General features: G+C 38.3%; 1 protein-coding gene across 1 annotated transcript in view; it reads left to right on the plus strand.

Moving 5' to 3' along the window:
- The window catches only part of LARS2 (leucyl-tRNA synthetase 2, mitochondrial), an 89,376-nt gene that overhangs the window by 34,954 nt on the left and 38,125 nt on the right, over positions 1-16,297 (plus strand). The window contains exons 8-12 of the mRNA XM_061996494.1: positions 5,634-5,741; positions 7,228-7,387; positions 11,364-11,468; positions 14,032-14,147; positions 15,103-15,386. Of these exons, the coding sequence (XP_061852478.1) occupies positions 5,634-5,741; positions 7,228-7,387; positions 11,364-11,468; positions 14,032-14,147; positions 15,103-15,386 (773 nt within the window). The remainder of the gene's footprint in view (positions 1-5,633; positions 5,742-7,227; positions 7,388-11,363; positions 11,469-14,031; positions 14,148-15,102; positions 15,387-16,297) is intronic.

Here is a 16,297-nt window from a genome sequence, read left to right on the forward strand (position 1 = left end):
TTACCATACAGATAAGTACTACTCTTTCTTAGTCTATTATTTGTGTGTGTGTGTGTAAAGACATTTAGAGACAAATCCTGCTCATATTCTGTGGAGTGCAGGAGCTTAGATGTTTAGCATGGTGCAGATTCTGGTAAGGGAAAACAGCGAATGATCTACTAGTTCTCTGTCTTTCCTCTGCGTTTGCAGTGCATCTAACAACCTCTTGTCTGGTCTGAATAGATTTGGAGTTATTGCACAAAATCCTGTTTAGCTTGATTTTTTAATTTTCTATTTTATTTCTGAGCTATTAAGCAGAATGCTAATGAAATGTAATGAAACTGAAGTGCTGCATTTTAAGATGTTAAGAGTCTTGACAGTCTTTGGATTTCATAGCATGAGGTAATGCCTCATCATTGAGGAGAACAGAAATGCTGGCACTTTGGTTTTTTCAGCCTTTATGTGTGATTCTTTTCACTTCCCACACTTGAGGTCTAGCTCATAGTCATCTCCTTCCAACAGAACTTGCCTCATAAACCTCGCTTGGAATATCTTCCTCTTGAGTCAGGCTGAGAGCTCCCTCCTGCATTGGATTGAGAGCATTGTCTCCAACAGTTTGCTTAACACTTTATTAATTAAAAAATGACACCTAGTTTGTCAGCTTGGCAAGGCAGAAGATTGTGGATATCCTGACCAGGCTGATCTTTTCACCTTAGTTTAAATGCAGCATGTTATTTGATGGTACACCAATATAAATCTATGGTTCCTGTTGGTATAAGATTAATCAAAACAGTGGATGTTCAGTGCTACTGAAAATGATAACAAATGTTTTAAAGAGCTTTTATATTTATGGAATCAATTACTCATTTATCCCAAAGATACACTTCATTATGTTGGAGAGGGAGTATCTTCTCTTTGGTAATTGCTGTAGTGATAACAGCTCTGGAAAACCAGTCTGGGGAAGAACACTGGCTTTACTTTTTTGCTTTTGAGGAATTGTTTCTTTGCCTCGGTTCTATGTAATCAAAGAGGTGTTTATTGACCATAAATTGCAGGGTAAAGAAATGGGAAAACTGCTGACAGTTCAGACATTTGCAAGAAAGAATTTGAAGCATACACAGTATGTGTATTATTGCTGCTGCTTAATGTATGTTTTCAGTATACTTCACACATGGGAAATAAGAAACAAGAGTGATCTATGGTAGTTGAGGGAGAAACTACTGAAGGTAACAGAACAAAACAAGATGAGATTAAACACCAGCAGAAGCTGTACTGCTAATCAAAGTTGGAACTGAGAAAAATAAATCAGTTGACAGCCTAACCTGAATTTCCTGTACTTTAGTTAGTACATTCAGTTGTATTAAATGATTTTGCGTACTCTTTAGTTTCTATTTGCTAAGTTTTTTGGGAACTTGATGAAATAAAGTGAAGAATTTCACTTTCATCCAAACAGATCTTGGATATTTGACTCTTCCTGGGAAGCAAAACTTTTCCATTTTATTTTACTGTAGTAGAAGACAGTTTGATTTTGCTAATGAATTAAATGCTTTGAAATGAAACCTTTTGCTGACCTTTTTATTTTCATCTTGTTATGCTGCAAATTTTTCAACCTTCATGAGTATCTTCATTGAAAAAAGGAGTAAACATTTGGCTTTATAGCTTATATTTAGAGTTTTCACTTCACTTTCATTTACTATCACTGAGGAGTTGAAATACACCCACTAAGTATGAAATTAGTGGCAGGTGCTGATCACACTATAGAAATTTTAGTTCCTGAGGTCAGAGACTGAATTTTTTAGGTGCTCAGCTGAATCTTCCCTCTTTGAAGTATAAGCAGGGGGATTTTTAGAGATGAGATACTCTTGGGAAATTATAAAGCCTTTCTGTTCTTTGATTTCATGAACCTTTTTGTCTGAAGATTGCTAAACTGAAGTTGTTTCTCTACGAATCTTCAACAGACTTAACAGCTGGATATGTGGGACCACTTTCTCCATTTCAAATGCTTTACTTCTAGTTTCAGGCTTGGTCATTGTTGTCTGTGATGAGTTTTCAGCAAACACATCTTGATTTTGTGACTCTCAGATGATCGGAGCTGGTTGACTTTCATCTTCCAGCTATGCCAGAATTTTCTAGGTATTCTGAAAGATAAAGCAGTCCTGTGAAACATTCGTTTGTCCCGAATCTTCAGCTTCTCCAGCACCTAAGTTGAACTTGCCTAAAGGTGTAAAAGCCTTGAAGTCTCTTCATCTCTTGATGTCTCTTCACCTCTTGAAGTCTCACAGCTGTGAATGTAGCTTAGATTTCTTTAGCTTTTTCCCTGAGTCTGTCTTTAGATGTGAAAGACTGCCAAGATGTGTTTATACATTACCTTGACTTGTGTTTCAGTAAGATGGGAGTCATTTCTCCTGTAATTAAATGTTTGCATTTGAAGTTTTCTCGTCTCCTCTCAAGCCGTGAGAAATGAAAGTAGAAAGTCTCTGCTACCTAAATTCTTCCAAGTTTCTCACTATTAAGTTACATCAGAAATTTGGAAATTGTGTTTATTTGATAAGCTTATCACTCTATGTTTGCTGGATTTTACTGTTGTTCTTTATCCCCTGCAGAATCCAACATGGTCTTAGTTTAGTTTATTGACCTACGTGCTGAGAATCTTCTTGTTAGTTGTCATTTCTTAACAAACTTGTGGCACAGATGACCAGGAGTTATGTACATTCCTTTAAGGGTCAGAATCATATCAGTAATTGCAAGATAATAATCATTTAATGATTCAGAAGATGGCAGTGATCATGGCAGTGATTTTAACAAAGCACATGGAAGCAAAATTCATGGATTTAATATGCAACTTTTCAAACGCCAGCTTATAATAGTCAGGAATTTCTGTGCTAGCATTGGTCAGCTTCAGTCCAAGAGCTTTGCATACCCAAAAAGGCCACGTGTAGCTTTGAGACATTAATAATAGTTTTAACCTATATTTATAGATTTATGCTTTTGTGGGGTAAAGTGCAAGTGGATTTGAAAACTTAGAGTGTTCTAAAAGGGTTTCCCTTAAGCAATTTAAACAAACCTAATTTGCATGGATTCATTTTGAATGTACAAGTGTCTTCGTTTGTGTAAGAATCAATGTGTTCTTCTGCTTTCCTGTGAGTATTCTTGGTTAATTTAGTATCCAGAAATGCTGATCAACATGCTAGCAGTATACATACTGTGTGTTTTTTGCCTCAGTAACACTATGAAATGTGTTTGTCTTTTACATTGTGTTAATTTTCTACTTCACCTGCTGTTCTTAGCCTTGACAAGAAACCAAAATAGTGTGTTGAATACAAATAACAGAGAATTGAACTCCAATTGAACTCCAGAGAATTTAACTCCATATTGAAACCTTTAAGTTTCTTGGGGTTTTTTAGTCATGTTATACCACTGTCCACCTGCATGTTAAAACGGGAAGGGTTTGTGTTTGCAAAGTCTGTTAGGCTGTGTCATCAGGCAGAACAAGTTGTGTTTTCTTCATTCAGGTGAAGCTAAGTTGGCTCTTGCTGTACTTAGCTGCATGAAGCAATTGCATTTTCAAGAGAAGAAATGGGCTAAATCAAACTGTAACCGACAGCTCCTAATAAGGCCAATTAGAGTGAAAATCATTATCATACTGGTATTAACGATCTTGATGTATTAATACTGCAGTGAAAAAACATCTAGAAAGTTTTGCTGGCAAGCAATAACAGGCTGTAACAGCTTCAGTAGATAGAGCACATGCACATTTAGCTGCTTCTGCCAGCAAAATGTAATGTAGATTAGGATGGATATCCAAACAGAAGAATTTATAAAAGCATGCTAATGTGTCCAGCCAGTTCTCTGTGTATTGGCACAAATTAATTCTTTCTAAAATGCATAAAATTCTTACAAAGACTGTATCCAAGTATTTTGTGTGTGTATATGTACACCTATATCTAAATATACTCTCCAATTATTCATGATTCTTTTTTAGATATGTATGCACATGGATTATTCACGGCAAATAAAGCTCAGTAGTCTCTGGAACACTAAAATTAAGGAGAATAATGAGAATTTGGAATTCTCTGTGATATAGTATGCTTGAAATTGGGAGCTAAAACTGATTAAAGTTACAATATGATTAAAAACCTTCCAAAACCTTATTCATAAATCATCAGAAAATCATTTTGATTCTTAAGGATGTAGAAAGCAGTAATAATCCCAAGGGATGCTGTAATATTCTGATTTATGAAGGACATGACCCTTGTTGCACTTTGAATAATAGATATTCCAGTTCCCTGATCATCTTGGTAGCCCTCTACCAGTCTCTGTCTAGAAGTTTCCTGTCTCTCTTGATTCTGTCTCTATGTCTTTACATATGTCCACATAAATGTGTGGATATATCTCTTGCTGAGTATAAATACACATAAAAGTTACAGGCTGGCTGTTGGATATTATGGCTAATGAAATGACCTACACTTAATTTCTTCTCTGCTGCATGATATAGGATCATAGAATCATTTAGACTGAAAAGACACTTAAGACCGTAGAGTCTAACCATTAACATAACACTGCCAAGCCCACCACTAAACCATAGCCCTAAGTGCCACATCTGCATGTCTTAAACATCTCCAGGGATGGGGACTCCATCAGCTCCCTGGGCAGCCTATGCTGGTGTTTAGCAACCCTCTCCATGAAAAAGTTCGTCCTAATCCCCAATGTAAACTTCCCCTGGCATAACTTGAGGTCATTTCCTCTTGTCCTGTCACTTTTTACTTGGGAGAAGAGACCTAGCTTCACCTTGCTACAGCTTCTTGTTGGGTAGTTGTAGAGAGTAGCCTCCTTTTCTTGAGGCTAAACAACCCCCCAGTTCCCTCAGCTGCTCCTCATCAGACTTGTGCTCCAGACCCTTCAACAGCTTTGTTGCTGGTTGCTTATAATAATTGTATTATGATGAACCTGCTTCTTCAGGGGGGTTGGACTAGATGATCTCTAAAGGTCCCTTCCAACCCCTACCATTCTGTGATTATGTGATTATTGTGTATATTTGGAATTTAAAATGAACCTTATGGTTTGTGGTAGTGTTTTTTTATAGGATGATACCAGCTGAAGATCCCAATTTTACAGCCTATTGTGCTTGGTAAAATCTCTGTATGAAATATAAAAACTAGAGAGGCAGCTGGGAACTCTGTTTTGCCATTTTAAGTCAGAGCTTGAAAGTTTTAGAACATATGTCTTTTGTCTGACTTCCATCTCTAGACTACTGTCCAGAGCAACTAATCCAATATAGGCTTCATTCCTGCAAGCACAATTCTTCTGTATCTGCAGTCTTTTAGGTCACTGACACTTCCCACAAGTTATACCCATGGGGAATGTTTTCTGTTTGTTTTCACTGAAGTGTTTTCTGCATTTAAGGTTTAGTCCATTCAAAAGGAAGTGCTCCTCCTAACAACAGGGTCCCTGTTGGAGACGACATACCTCTGGCTTGCACTGTGTTAATTCCGCTCTCATAGAGATGAATTTGATGCAGCAGCAGAATAAAAACACCTCTTCTTATGCTTCTGCCAGCACCTTATCATTTTGCTGTCAGTTATAATTCAACTCATAGCCTTAATTTGTATGCTTACAAAAGCTGAATGTCCTAAATCTTTCTTTGGTTGCATCAGGCTATGTTTGATGCGCTGTCCGATCTCCCGGAGTGGTATGGTATAAAAGAAATGCAAGCAAATTGGATAGGTGACTGCACTGGATGTTCTCTTGACTTCTTGCTAAAGGTAAGTGAGAAATTTCAATTGCTGCTGTCTTGGTTGGGCTAACTGCAACCCTGGACTTTCAGATCTCAAACACTTGAAACCTACTAAAAGAGATTATTATATGTTTGTGCCCAGACAAGCACAGATTCCTGAAGAACACCACTTGAGTCAAATAGATACTCCCTGCTATCCTCCTTAGGAAAGGGTTTATGTGTTCAAGTGCAATATCAGATGCAAATTGACTGTATGTATTTTTGCCAAAATACATGCCAGCTAATAAGCACTCCTGAAAGGCAGGACATTTAGGAGAGCAGAGCCAAGAGCAGTATCGAGTGGCACTGCATGGTCAGCTGAGATCCAGCTGGGCTTTTGCTCCTCTCTGCACAGCTCCTTCTCTGATGGCCCCAGGCTGGCCCCAGGCAAGCCACTTTACTTGCATTTGTCCATTACTGCATGTATTATATACAATAATTAAAATCATGAAACCCATACAATTAGGCAGTGATGGACCTACAGAGAATTCTAGATAGAGGGAAAGGAGAGAGAGGAAAAAGAAACCCTAAGAAAACTATCGTTATCTTCAGAAGGACTTCAGATTTTCCCATTTTTCTTAAGAGATGCAAAAGGCTTCTTCAATACAATAGTAGCAGAGGAGATTTTCAGAGACCCTGATGGAATTTCTGGCTTTGTGCTTCAAAGCTTTTTTTGGCTTGTTTACTCTGATCTAACATCTAAAAAGTGAATTCTTATATATTCTGATACTGAACTTTGAAGAACTTCAACTTTAGACAGCTTAAACTTTCTTATTAGTCTGAATCACACAGTGACTGCCAGAAGCTGCATTTTTGTATTTATGGGGTTTTTATCAATTGTTTTAATCAATTCCCATTGTAGAAAAATCTCCTTCTAAGATCCCTCTACACTCCACAGTTTATTGACCTAAAACATAAAGCCTATTAGTAGTGCCAGGTGGTAATTCTTAAGCAGGCTTCTAAGTTTATTGCTGGTATTTAATGTCCAGTTGTTTTAATGGTGTGCCACCTTTTCTTATTTTATTGCTGTACATAAGGTGCAGCATTGAGTTCAGAGAAATACATTGGAAGGCTTGGTACCTGAGGAAATCTCATATTTAGATTTCAGAGGCAACATCTCATTTCTGCTTGTTGGGAACAGGACATGGATATTAGAAGTGAATAGAAGGATTTCAGGTTACTTAACCAGGAACTGAATGTAGCTTGGTAGCACAATGTAATATTACCTTATTTTTGTTTTTAATAGATATATTTAGATGAGCTGAGACAAGACTTTAAAGCAACTTTCTTGAGGTCTTAAAGTAAATGTCATCAGGATTTGATTCTGGAAACTCCCTATAGTGGGAACACAGCTGGTTTTGATATGCAGAACTATATTTCCACAGGATGATGTAGGTTTGTTGTTTGCATAAAAAAGAAGGGGAATCTAAAACTACTGCACTTCCAATGGGAATTTTTCTGCTTCTTTTTTTCAGGTTAATGGTAAAGTAACAGGAGAGAAGCTAGCAGCTTACACCTATACACCTGAAGCCATTTATGGAGCTTCCCATTTGTATATCTTACCAGCTCACAGGCTGCTGCATGGGAACAGCAGTCTCAAGGAAGTCTTTCAGAGGGAGCTCATCCCAGGGAAAGGTGATATTTTTCTCATGCTGCATTCTGTTCTAAAAGAGTAACAATTCTAGAGAACCATCCTCAGAGAATGCATGACAAGCTGAGCAGGAGCCCGTCCTATTGAGAGAGAACAGGTCTTTTGATTCTTGGTATGTTTCAAAGAGTATCACATCAGCCTGCCAGGCTTCAGATGTGGTAAGGGCAGCTACGTTGGGACTGTGCCATTCATAATGTCTGTAACAACTCATAGTCTATAAACAGATTTTTGTTTCCTTGTGTACCAGAGGCAATAGTCCAACTCTCACTATAGCAACCCATTGGAAAATCTTGTGGCTATGTGGTAATTTTTCATTAGCACAAAGACAGCAGAACCAGCCCTTGCAACAATGATCATCTTTTCCTGCCATAGCAAATATAAAGGCAATAAGATACCAAAATAATACTCTGCTGTGTAGATCCTTAGTTAATGCAAGACTCTAATGGAGTAAATTCAGAATATGTATATGGCAGGTCATGACTTATACAAAGGATGTGAATAAGTGGTAATTCTGTATATGGTGTTGACTAGTTTCCTGAAGGCTCATACCACCAATTCTGCCTGTATTTAGCATCCCTGGCCTACTGTTTTGTTGTTGTTTGGAAAACCTGAAAGTTACAAGAGCAAATACAGTGTAAAGTGACGGGTTTTTTGTTTCCACTTCAGGCTGCTCTACAATAATTATTTTTCTTTCCTCACTGGTAAAGGTGATGCTTCATTATCTGTATAACTATCTGATGTCAACAGCAATGAAAAAGGAATCTTGTGGGAACTTGTGATGGTTGCACAGAACCTGCTTTATTTTTGAGTACTGCATTTCTGTAACCTTAAAGTGTGTTTGCTAGCAGAAAAAAAATGAAGTCTGAAGGTGTTGAGTATGTAGAGCACTCATCTCAGAGCTGAGCAAAGCCTGGAGAATTTTTGTTGAGGAAAAAAGGAACAAATTGGCAGTTCTTACAGTTCAGCCAAATCAAAGCACAAACCACATGCATGTGCCTGCCTCTTTGTTGAACCTTGTGCTTTAAGCCAAGCCACACAAGTGCACAATTTGATTCTATAAGGACAACGGTATATTTTTCATATTGTTTTTTCCTGGAAGTAATTCAAAAGGCTTTTTTGTTTGTTTGCTTGCATCTGCTAACAATAAACTTCACCTTTTGGTTGAAATAAATTAGAAAGCTCTCACTGAGAGTGATGACAACCCTAAGTGCTTGAAAAAGAGTCACAGCTCCAGAATGGTAACTCTGCTATTGTTGTGCACGCCTGCTGCTTGTGCATACACTGATATACATTCCTCAGTTGAAATTGGCTACTCTTTCAAACTATTTCTTGAGCGTTTCAAAGGCATAGACAGGTATTTTGCAAAGAGGAGAATGTAAAGGAGAATAATTTCTACATGAACTTTCAGCTTGGTGTTTTGGGTATGGTACATACTAAATGACAGCAGTGGCATTTAAGTAAAACAACCTTTAGATGGCCTTAAATGGACCATATTTTCACATTAACCAAGGTTAAAAATAAATCACCAGTGACATTACAATTTTGATTCAATTAACTGCAATTATTTTCTTTTCAATGGAGATACTCTTGTAACTCCCTTTCTTCACTGTGTTACAATTTGGAGGGTATGTTTTTGTTTCCTAGGAGAGTTAAAAAAAGGTTGCTTTGAGTTTTACTACTTTTATAGTACAGCTCTGCATTTTAGGCTATTATTGTTTAAATAAAGATGAGCCCCTTGTTTTCAAACATTCATTTTTTAGCCTAGAAAAATTCATGTTAATTTAGAATCTGGTAAGTCTTCTAGATTTGACAGTGTGAAGTGTATGATAAAAAGGTTTGACCCTTTCATTTTTCATTGTTCACCAATTGTTCATTGTTCACCAATGACATCCTGGGATGCATCAAGAAGAGTGTGGGCAGCAGCTCAAGGGAGGTTCTCCTCCTTCTCTACTCTGCCCTGGTGAGGCCTCATCTGGAGTCCTGTGTCCAGTTCTGGGCTCCTCAGCTCAAGAGGGACAGGGAAGTGCTGGAGAGAGGCCAGCACAGGGGCACCAAGATGATCAGGGGAGTGGAACATCTTCCTTATGAGGAAAAAGGCTGCAGGAACTGGGGCTGTTTAGTCTGGAGAAGAGGAAATTGAGGGGAGATCTTATTAACATTTATAAATATCTAAAGGGTGGGTGTCAGGAGGTTGGGACATCCCTTTTTTCTGTTGTAGGACAAGGGGGTAATAGGATGAAGCTGGAACACAAAAAGTTCCATTTAAACATAAGAAAAAACTACTTCCCTGTTGAGATGAGGGAGCCCTGGCACAGGCTGCCCAGAGGGGTTGTGGAGGCTCCTTCCTTGGAGGGCTTCACAACCCTCCCAGATATGTTCCTGTGCGACCTGATCTAGGTGACCCTGCTTCTGCAGGGGAGTTGGACTAGATGATCTCTAAAGGTCCCTTCCAACCCCTACCATTGTATGATTCTATGATTATTTCATTATAATACTATGCACAGATTCTTCTTCATTGTTAACTGTAACATCATCTCTCTTATGGCTATTATAATAATGGTGTGGGCAAATGAGCACACGAACAAGCGCCTTCATAAACCTGAGTTATTCTTTTGATTTCTAGTATAAAACCAAAATTACTGCTGACTGAAAGTGAGAAGTTATTTTTAAAAGCAGACTGTCCTACCCACTCAGCTTCCTGTTCATGAGGCTTTTTGGTTAGTTGTTTTTAAAAGAGTGAAATGATTCCGTTTGTACTTTGTTTAAACAGAGGAGGAAAGCTACGTGCAGTGGTTTGAACGTGACGTGTTTTCTCTACATCATCTCAGGCACCTGACATTTTGATAAAGTAGTAACTGTAAATAAAGACTCATTTGTGTTAGGAAGAGTGGTGAGATACAATAGCCCTGTTCTCTGAAGTGCTGTTACTTTATTTCAAGCAAATTTTACACACTGCAGTACAAGCCCAGGCCTTTCCTCAGCTTAGCCGTAAAGATCGGTGAAAGGAAGCTCTTAGAAGTCCGTGTTTTCATTATTTTAACTATCATCAACTTAATGGCACTGAAAAAGTTAGAAATGGTCCAAGTTGAGATCTGGGGTTTGAATGCTTAAAAGTTGGAGTGTTCAGGTTTGATTTTCTTCTTGTCAAGCCACTCAAGCTACCCATTGTGAATAGGTGAATGAGTAACATTTTAAATCAGATTCAGTTTATCACAGTTCTCACCCTTGGTCCTCTCTTTTCCTCCCTCCCCTATGGACATTGAGTTCTTTATCTCCAGTGTGAATATGAATATTCTGTTTGGAAATGAATAGATTATTGCCTTTGTACACTGGTCATTGTTTCTCATGCTTTCAATTCTCCAGTAAGAAAGGAAATTCAAAGTGGATATAGACTGCCCTTCAGTTTCACCTGGATAACTGGATTATTATGCAGAATTTTGTCATAATGTATGCCAGCATATAATTCAGGGCTACTAGAGCCAATCCATACAACTTTGCAGCAGGCCTGCATTTTGTTTGGGGACTCTTTTTTTTTCAGTTATAATCCAAGTCTTACTCTGTTTTTAATCAGATGTTATGTTTTCTAATCATGAAAACGTGTCCAGCTTACTAAAGGTTTTGATATGTCTGAGCTATTTAGAAATGTGATTGAACTTTTTATCTTCTTTCTTTTTTAAACAAAATTCCAATTGAAATTTCATGCATGTTTAAGATAAACTGATTTCTAATAGTAAGTAATGTTTTTAGCATGTTTTCTGTCATACTGGCACAGGCTGCCCAGGAAGGGCCTGGAGGCTTCTTCTCTGGAGATTTCCAAACCCACCTGGACACATTCCTATGTGACCTGATGGAGGTGAACCTGCTTTAGCAGAGGGTTGGCTGGATGATCTCTGGAGGTCCCTTCCAATCCTGACCATTCCGTGATATTTTACTTACCATGATAATTTCATTTGTTTTCAGACTCTCTCACGTCAGTGACAGCTGTGAATTTGCTTACTGATCAGGAGATTCCTGTAGTCATCTCAGCAAAAGACAGTTTTGACAATTTTCTTGATACTAAAATAGGTATGTGACATTTAATGTGTAAGTGGAATAGTACAGTTCTCAGTTGCTGTGTTGGAGCACGAGATGTTGTTGGGGTAAATCTTTGAACGCAGTAGCTCTCTTCTGGACTTTGTAACTCTGTTCTTCATTCCTGTTCTTCATTAGTGGTGAAGGGAGAAGTAGCTATGTGGGATCTGTCTGGGGGAAGACATTTACAGGATGATAAATTTTCATGGAAACAGTAAAAAATAAGTATGTTTATTGAGCTAAATCTGAGGATCTCTGCATTTTGAAAGCATTGATTCCCTACAGCATGTATGTATTTGGCTGTCTCTCACCATCCTTAATCAAAACAGTAGCATTGTTTGATGTAAGTATTTTACAAACAACCCAAACTTTTAGCTTTTCCTGTGTCTTACATTTACAGAAATTAAAGCATCCTTAGATATAAATATTTCAGAGAGGACATGTACAACACTTCCAAGTTTGATGTTTGTCTGATAATATTTGAGTTGAGGTCAGTAAAATAATTCAGAATAGGTAATAATTCTGTTCAGGTAGTCTTGGACAGTTTGCTCAGATCCTTTGCCTCTAAAAGAAGCATTCCCATAAAAAAGGCAACTAATTTAGAACTGAGGATCCATAAACAGAGGCGGAAGAGTGTTGCTACTCCAGATTGCCTGGATTGGGTTTCTGTTCTCAAAGTTGTGCTATGGAGCAGCCTGTGTTACTCCTTTCCTGAATAGGGAGCCTAGCCCCTCAACTTGGGCAGCTAAGTACATAAACTTAGATGATGTTACTATCCTTCTAAGTAAAATTAGACCCTGTACTAACTTTTTTAAATGGTGTCTGCTTTAACTGCACCCACCAGCTGCACTGAGCAGGCAATGTTCCGTGCCAGTCTTGATGGGAAGTAGCCCTCTAGTCTTCCCCCTTTCTGATACCTTCTTTATCCCTTAACTTCTTGTTGTTGCATCCCTGTTGTTGATACTTTTTTCCTGCCCTGGAGCTGCTACTTTTTACACACCACTGCCAATATTGCCTGCTCCCGCACAACAACTGGACTGAATAAGACGAGCTGACTGTGCAAAAATATCCTGGGTGACCCTCACAAGGCTGGTGGAAATTATCTGCCTGGGCTGTATACCTTACTTATAACATGCCTGCACCTTACACTTTAGAAATTAATGTTTTTTTGAGAACCAGAGCCTTTCCTTGCATAAGAGAAGCTCACTGGCACATACCTTGGCCTTAAGTCTGTTAGAAGCAGCCCAGCTCCTCGCGGGAGCTCTGCATGCCAGCTCTTGAGCTTTGCAAATGTACATTAATAGCATCATCCTTTCAAAAGAAGGAAGACCAAAAAAGTGGGATGGGCTTTTTTTCCATTTGTAGAGCATATTGTGAAGCCACCTGTTGCAGGCTGCAGGGCTCTGACAAATTAAGATACAGACATCATTCTATAATAGGGCCTTGAAGTGGCAAGAGCGTACGTCTGCTGGAAAGATGAAATAGCAACTCCATCCTTTGCTACGTAAGGAGTTATTTGTCTTTGCTTGGTTTTCTTTAGTTATCTACTTCCAAACTTCCAAAGATTGACAGAGTTAATATATAGCAAGGATTTAATTGCCTGAACAAAGATGACTGTTAACCTGGGTTTGAACAAAGTAGTTTGTATGTTAATAATTATAATGTGCTCAGCAATATGATGAGAGTTTTTGTCTGGAGCTTTCACCAGCTTAATGTTGACATTGGCCTGGGGGTTTAAGTTTCTTTGTCTTTTAAAGATGACAGCAATTGTGCAAGATTGTTCAAAATGTTAAATAATTTATCCCTGAAAGGAAAAAGACAATATGCAGGAGGATGTATCTCAGTGGAAATAATAAAGCTGTTAGTATGTCAGTGTCACTTAAGCACAGGGAAAGATAGCACCAAGGGCCTCAAGTACTGTGACACCTATAACTGACTTGAACAGCAGTAGAAGGTGCACTTGGTAGTCATCTTCTGAATAGAAAGTTGATGTTATTTGAATTATTTGCCTGAGTTTCTAAACAAATCATGTCTTTCATAGTAAGTTAAAGGGATGGGAATCTTAGAGACTGTTGTGGTGTGGTTTAATAAACAATGAAATTAAAAAGACATTAAATTTATTATTCAGACAAGAAGACTCTTTCAGCTCTGTTTTAGTTATTTGTTTCTCATATTACCAAACAGATGTTTTACAAGTGATTTCAATATATTTAGATAACATGAATTTATTGGAATTCTTGTTCTTTATCCATGTTTTGTAGCTTTGTTTTTAGGCTTTTTCAGAACCATCAGATTTTCAGCCTTTTCTGTGGTAGGACATTGATATATTATTTGCATGACAGAGAAACTGAAGAATGTGTAATTATTGCTGCTGAATTTCACTGCTCAAAGCACATGAAAACATTTTTATTCTTCTTAAATTTTTAACCTCCTTTGGGCAAACAGAAATCATTATAAAGCGATTATCATAGGAATAAAATATCTTACCCTCAATCTGGTGGTTGATATCTATGTTAGTCAATCCCATAACCAGTTATTTGTTTTTCTCCTTTCCTAGGAATTCCTAGTACTAGTGCAGAAGATGCTGCAGTAGCAAAGAATCTGGGCATTTCTTTCACTGAAGTCATTGAGACATTGCCAAATGGTTTGGAGAAAATGATCAATTCTGCAGAGGTGAGTATAGGAATATGGAGTTTTTTCAACTTACAATAACAACGCAAACTAAATCTGTTTTCTCAGGAGTGCCCAATGTTTTGCATGATTAAGGGGATTGATTTTATTTTCTTTTAAGAATTAAGCAAGGCTTATGCTACCAAAGTTCCAGAACTAATGTGATGATGTAATATTGGCTCTTCTGTAGCAATAAAATGAAGGGGTTTTTTGTATATGAGAGGAAGGTCCAGTATTGCTCTGAATTTTATGGTGGAAACTGAATAATTAACCTCATGTTAAAAGGTGATTCTTACTTCATCGTCTGGGATGATTTTCCTTATGCTAAACATAAACATGTTAGTCCTTTTTCCACGTATTCACTGAAATGTGACCCTTATGGTAACATATCTACCTGAAGTGACAGAAATCTATATTTAAGATAGATACAGTATTAGAGCTCTTGGAAAAATGCATGTGATAGCAGACAGAAAGCTTCTATTCTGTTACATACCAGGTAGGGACTAAGTGGTTTAGATGTATGTGAAAGCAAGAAGAGAAAAACCTAAGATGAACAGAGGAGGAAGCAAGCTGTTTTGCCATTTGCATTTCCTCAGTCTCTGCCTTGTGTTGGTGATATTCTGGAAGTTTCTGCACACAGCAGCTGGTTAAAATAACAGCAATAAATGCAAAATATCTGCCAATAAAGGCTGAAGAGGTCTACAGGACACATTCTCAGCCTTGTTCTATTCAGATCATCGTTATCCTTTGAGCAAGAGGGTCTAAATGAATAGCTGGTATGTGAATAGTCTCTTGGATAGGAGGATGTTAAGCAGCAGGAAGGGGAAATTTAATGAGTCTCAAAGTTTGACTCTCAGAAGTCACATTTGTGACTTTTTTTGGTGTCTGTTCTTGCATTTTCACTGACAGCAAGTATACATTTTGCTTTCTTCTTCTGCTTCTTATTTTTTTTAACCAGATCACAGGCATGACTCGGCAGGAGGCTCTAAAAGCCATTACCCAGCAGGCCAAAAAGAAAAGAATAGGTGGAGACCTAACGAGTGACAAATTAAGAGACTGGTTAATATCACGACAGCGGTACTGGGGAACACCCATTCCTATCATTCACTGCCAGACCTGTGGCCCTGTCCCTGTACCTTATGAAGACTTACCTGTAGTGTTGCCCCATGTAACCACCTTCACAGGAAAGGGAGCCTCACCTTTAGAAACAGCTCCAGAATGGGTGAACTGTTCCTGTCCAAGGTAAGCCAAGGCTGCATTTACTGCAGACTGGGAGAGATGGCTTTGTACCTGCCTGCTTCTTGTGTTCTTTCCAGATCTGCTGACAACTGAGCACTCAGAGACAGGATGCTACTCCAGAATGACATTTAGTCTGGCCCAGCAAAGGGGTTTTTTGCTTACACACTATGTAAAATTCCTTCTTTGTAACACAGATCCCCACTGCTATTTCTTCCTAAACAGGCTGAAGCAAAGCTCACTGGTTTTAAGTTGGAGGGGATAAATAAAGGGAAAACAGAATTCTTTTGTCCCTGCCCCCCATTTCTTAACAGTCTTTGTTTCTTCATTTACTACAGTAATTTCCACTGTCTTTCACCAGCAGAGCTCATATAAAGCTTACAATGATTACTGCATTATGTCCTTTCATTAGAGAATGAACATCGTGTTCATCTTATTAGCAGTAATCCAACAATAAACTGTTCCTCAGCTCTATAGTTCTTTGTCAGGAACAATCACATTCACTGTACATTACAAATGACAGCATGTAATTCAGATTGAAGGAGATAGGAAGTATATGCAGCTTGTCAGTGCTGTTCATCTTTATTGTTTGTAGTCCAAGTGTTTAAGAAATAAAGCAGCCTAAATTAAGTAGCGAGAGATATGTCATGAAAATCAGTTGTCTGATCTTGAGGGCTGGTTTTAGATACTCTGTGCACTGGAGTCTGTATACAGACTCTGCAGGAGGAACTGGTAGAACATGATGTATACCAGAGAAGTTCTTTTACCAGACAGTGCTGTTGCTGACAGACTGACCAAATGGTCCATGGTCAGGCTGCCAGGCAGGGGAACCGGACACACAAATGGTGTTAGGGCTGCCATTGTTAATGCAACGGTTTCATAACATCCAGCTTAACATTTGAAGGGTAGAATATCAG

This window comes from Colius striatus, chromosome 5 (assembly GCF_028858725.1).
Source record: "Colius striatus isolate bColStr4 chromosome 5, bColStr4.1.hap1, whole genome shotgun sequence".
NCBI classification, from domain to species: Eukaryota; Metazoa; Chordata; class Aves; order Coliiformes; family Coliidae; genus Colius; species Colius striatus.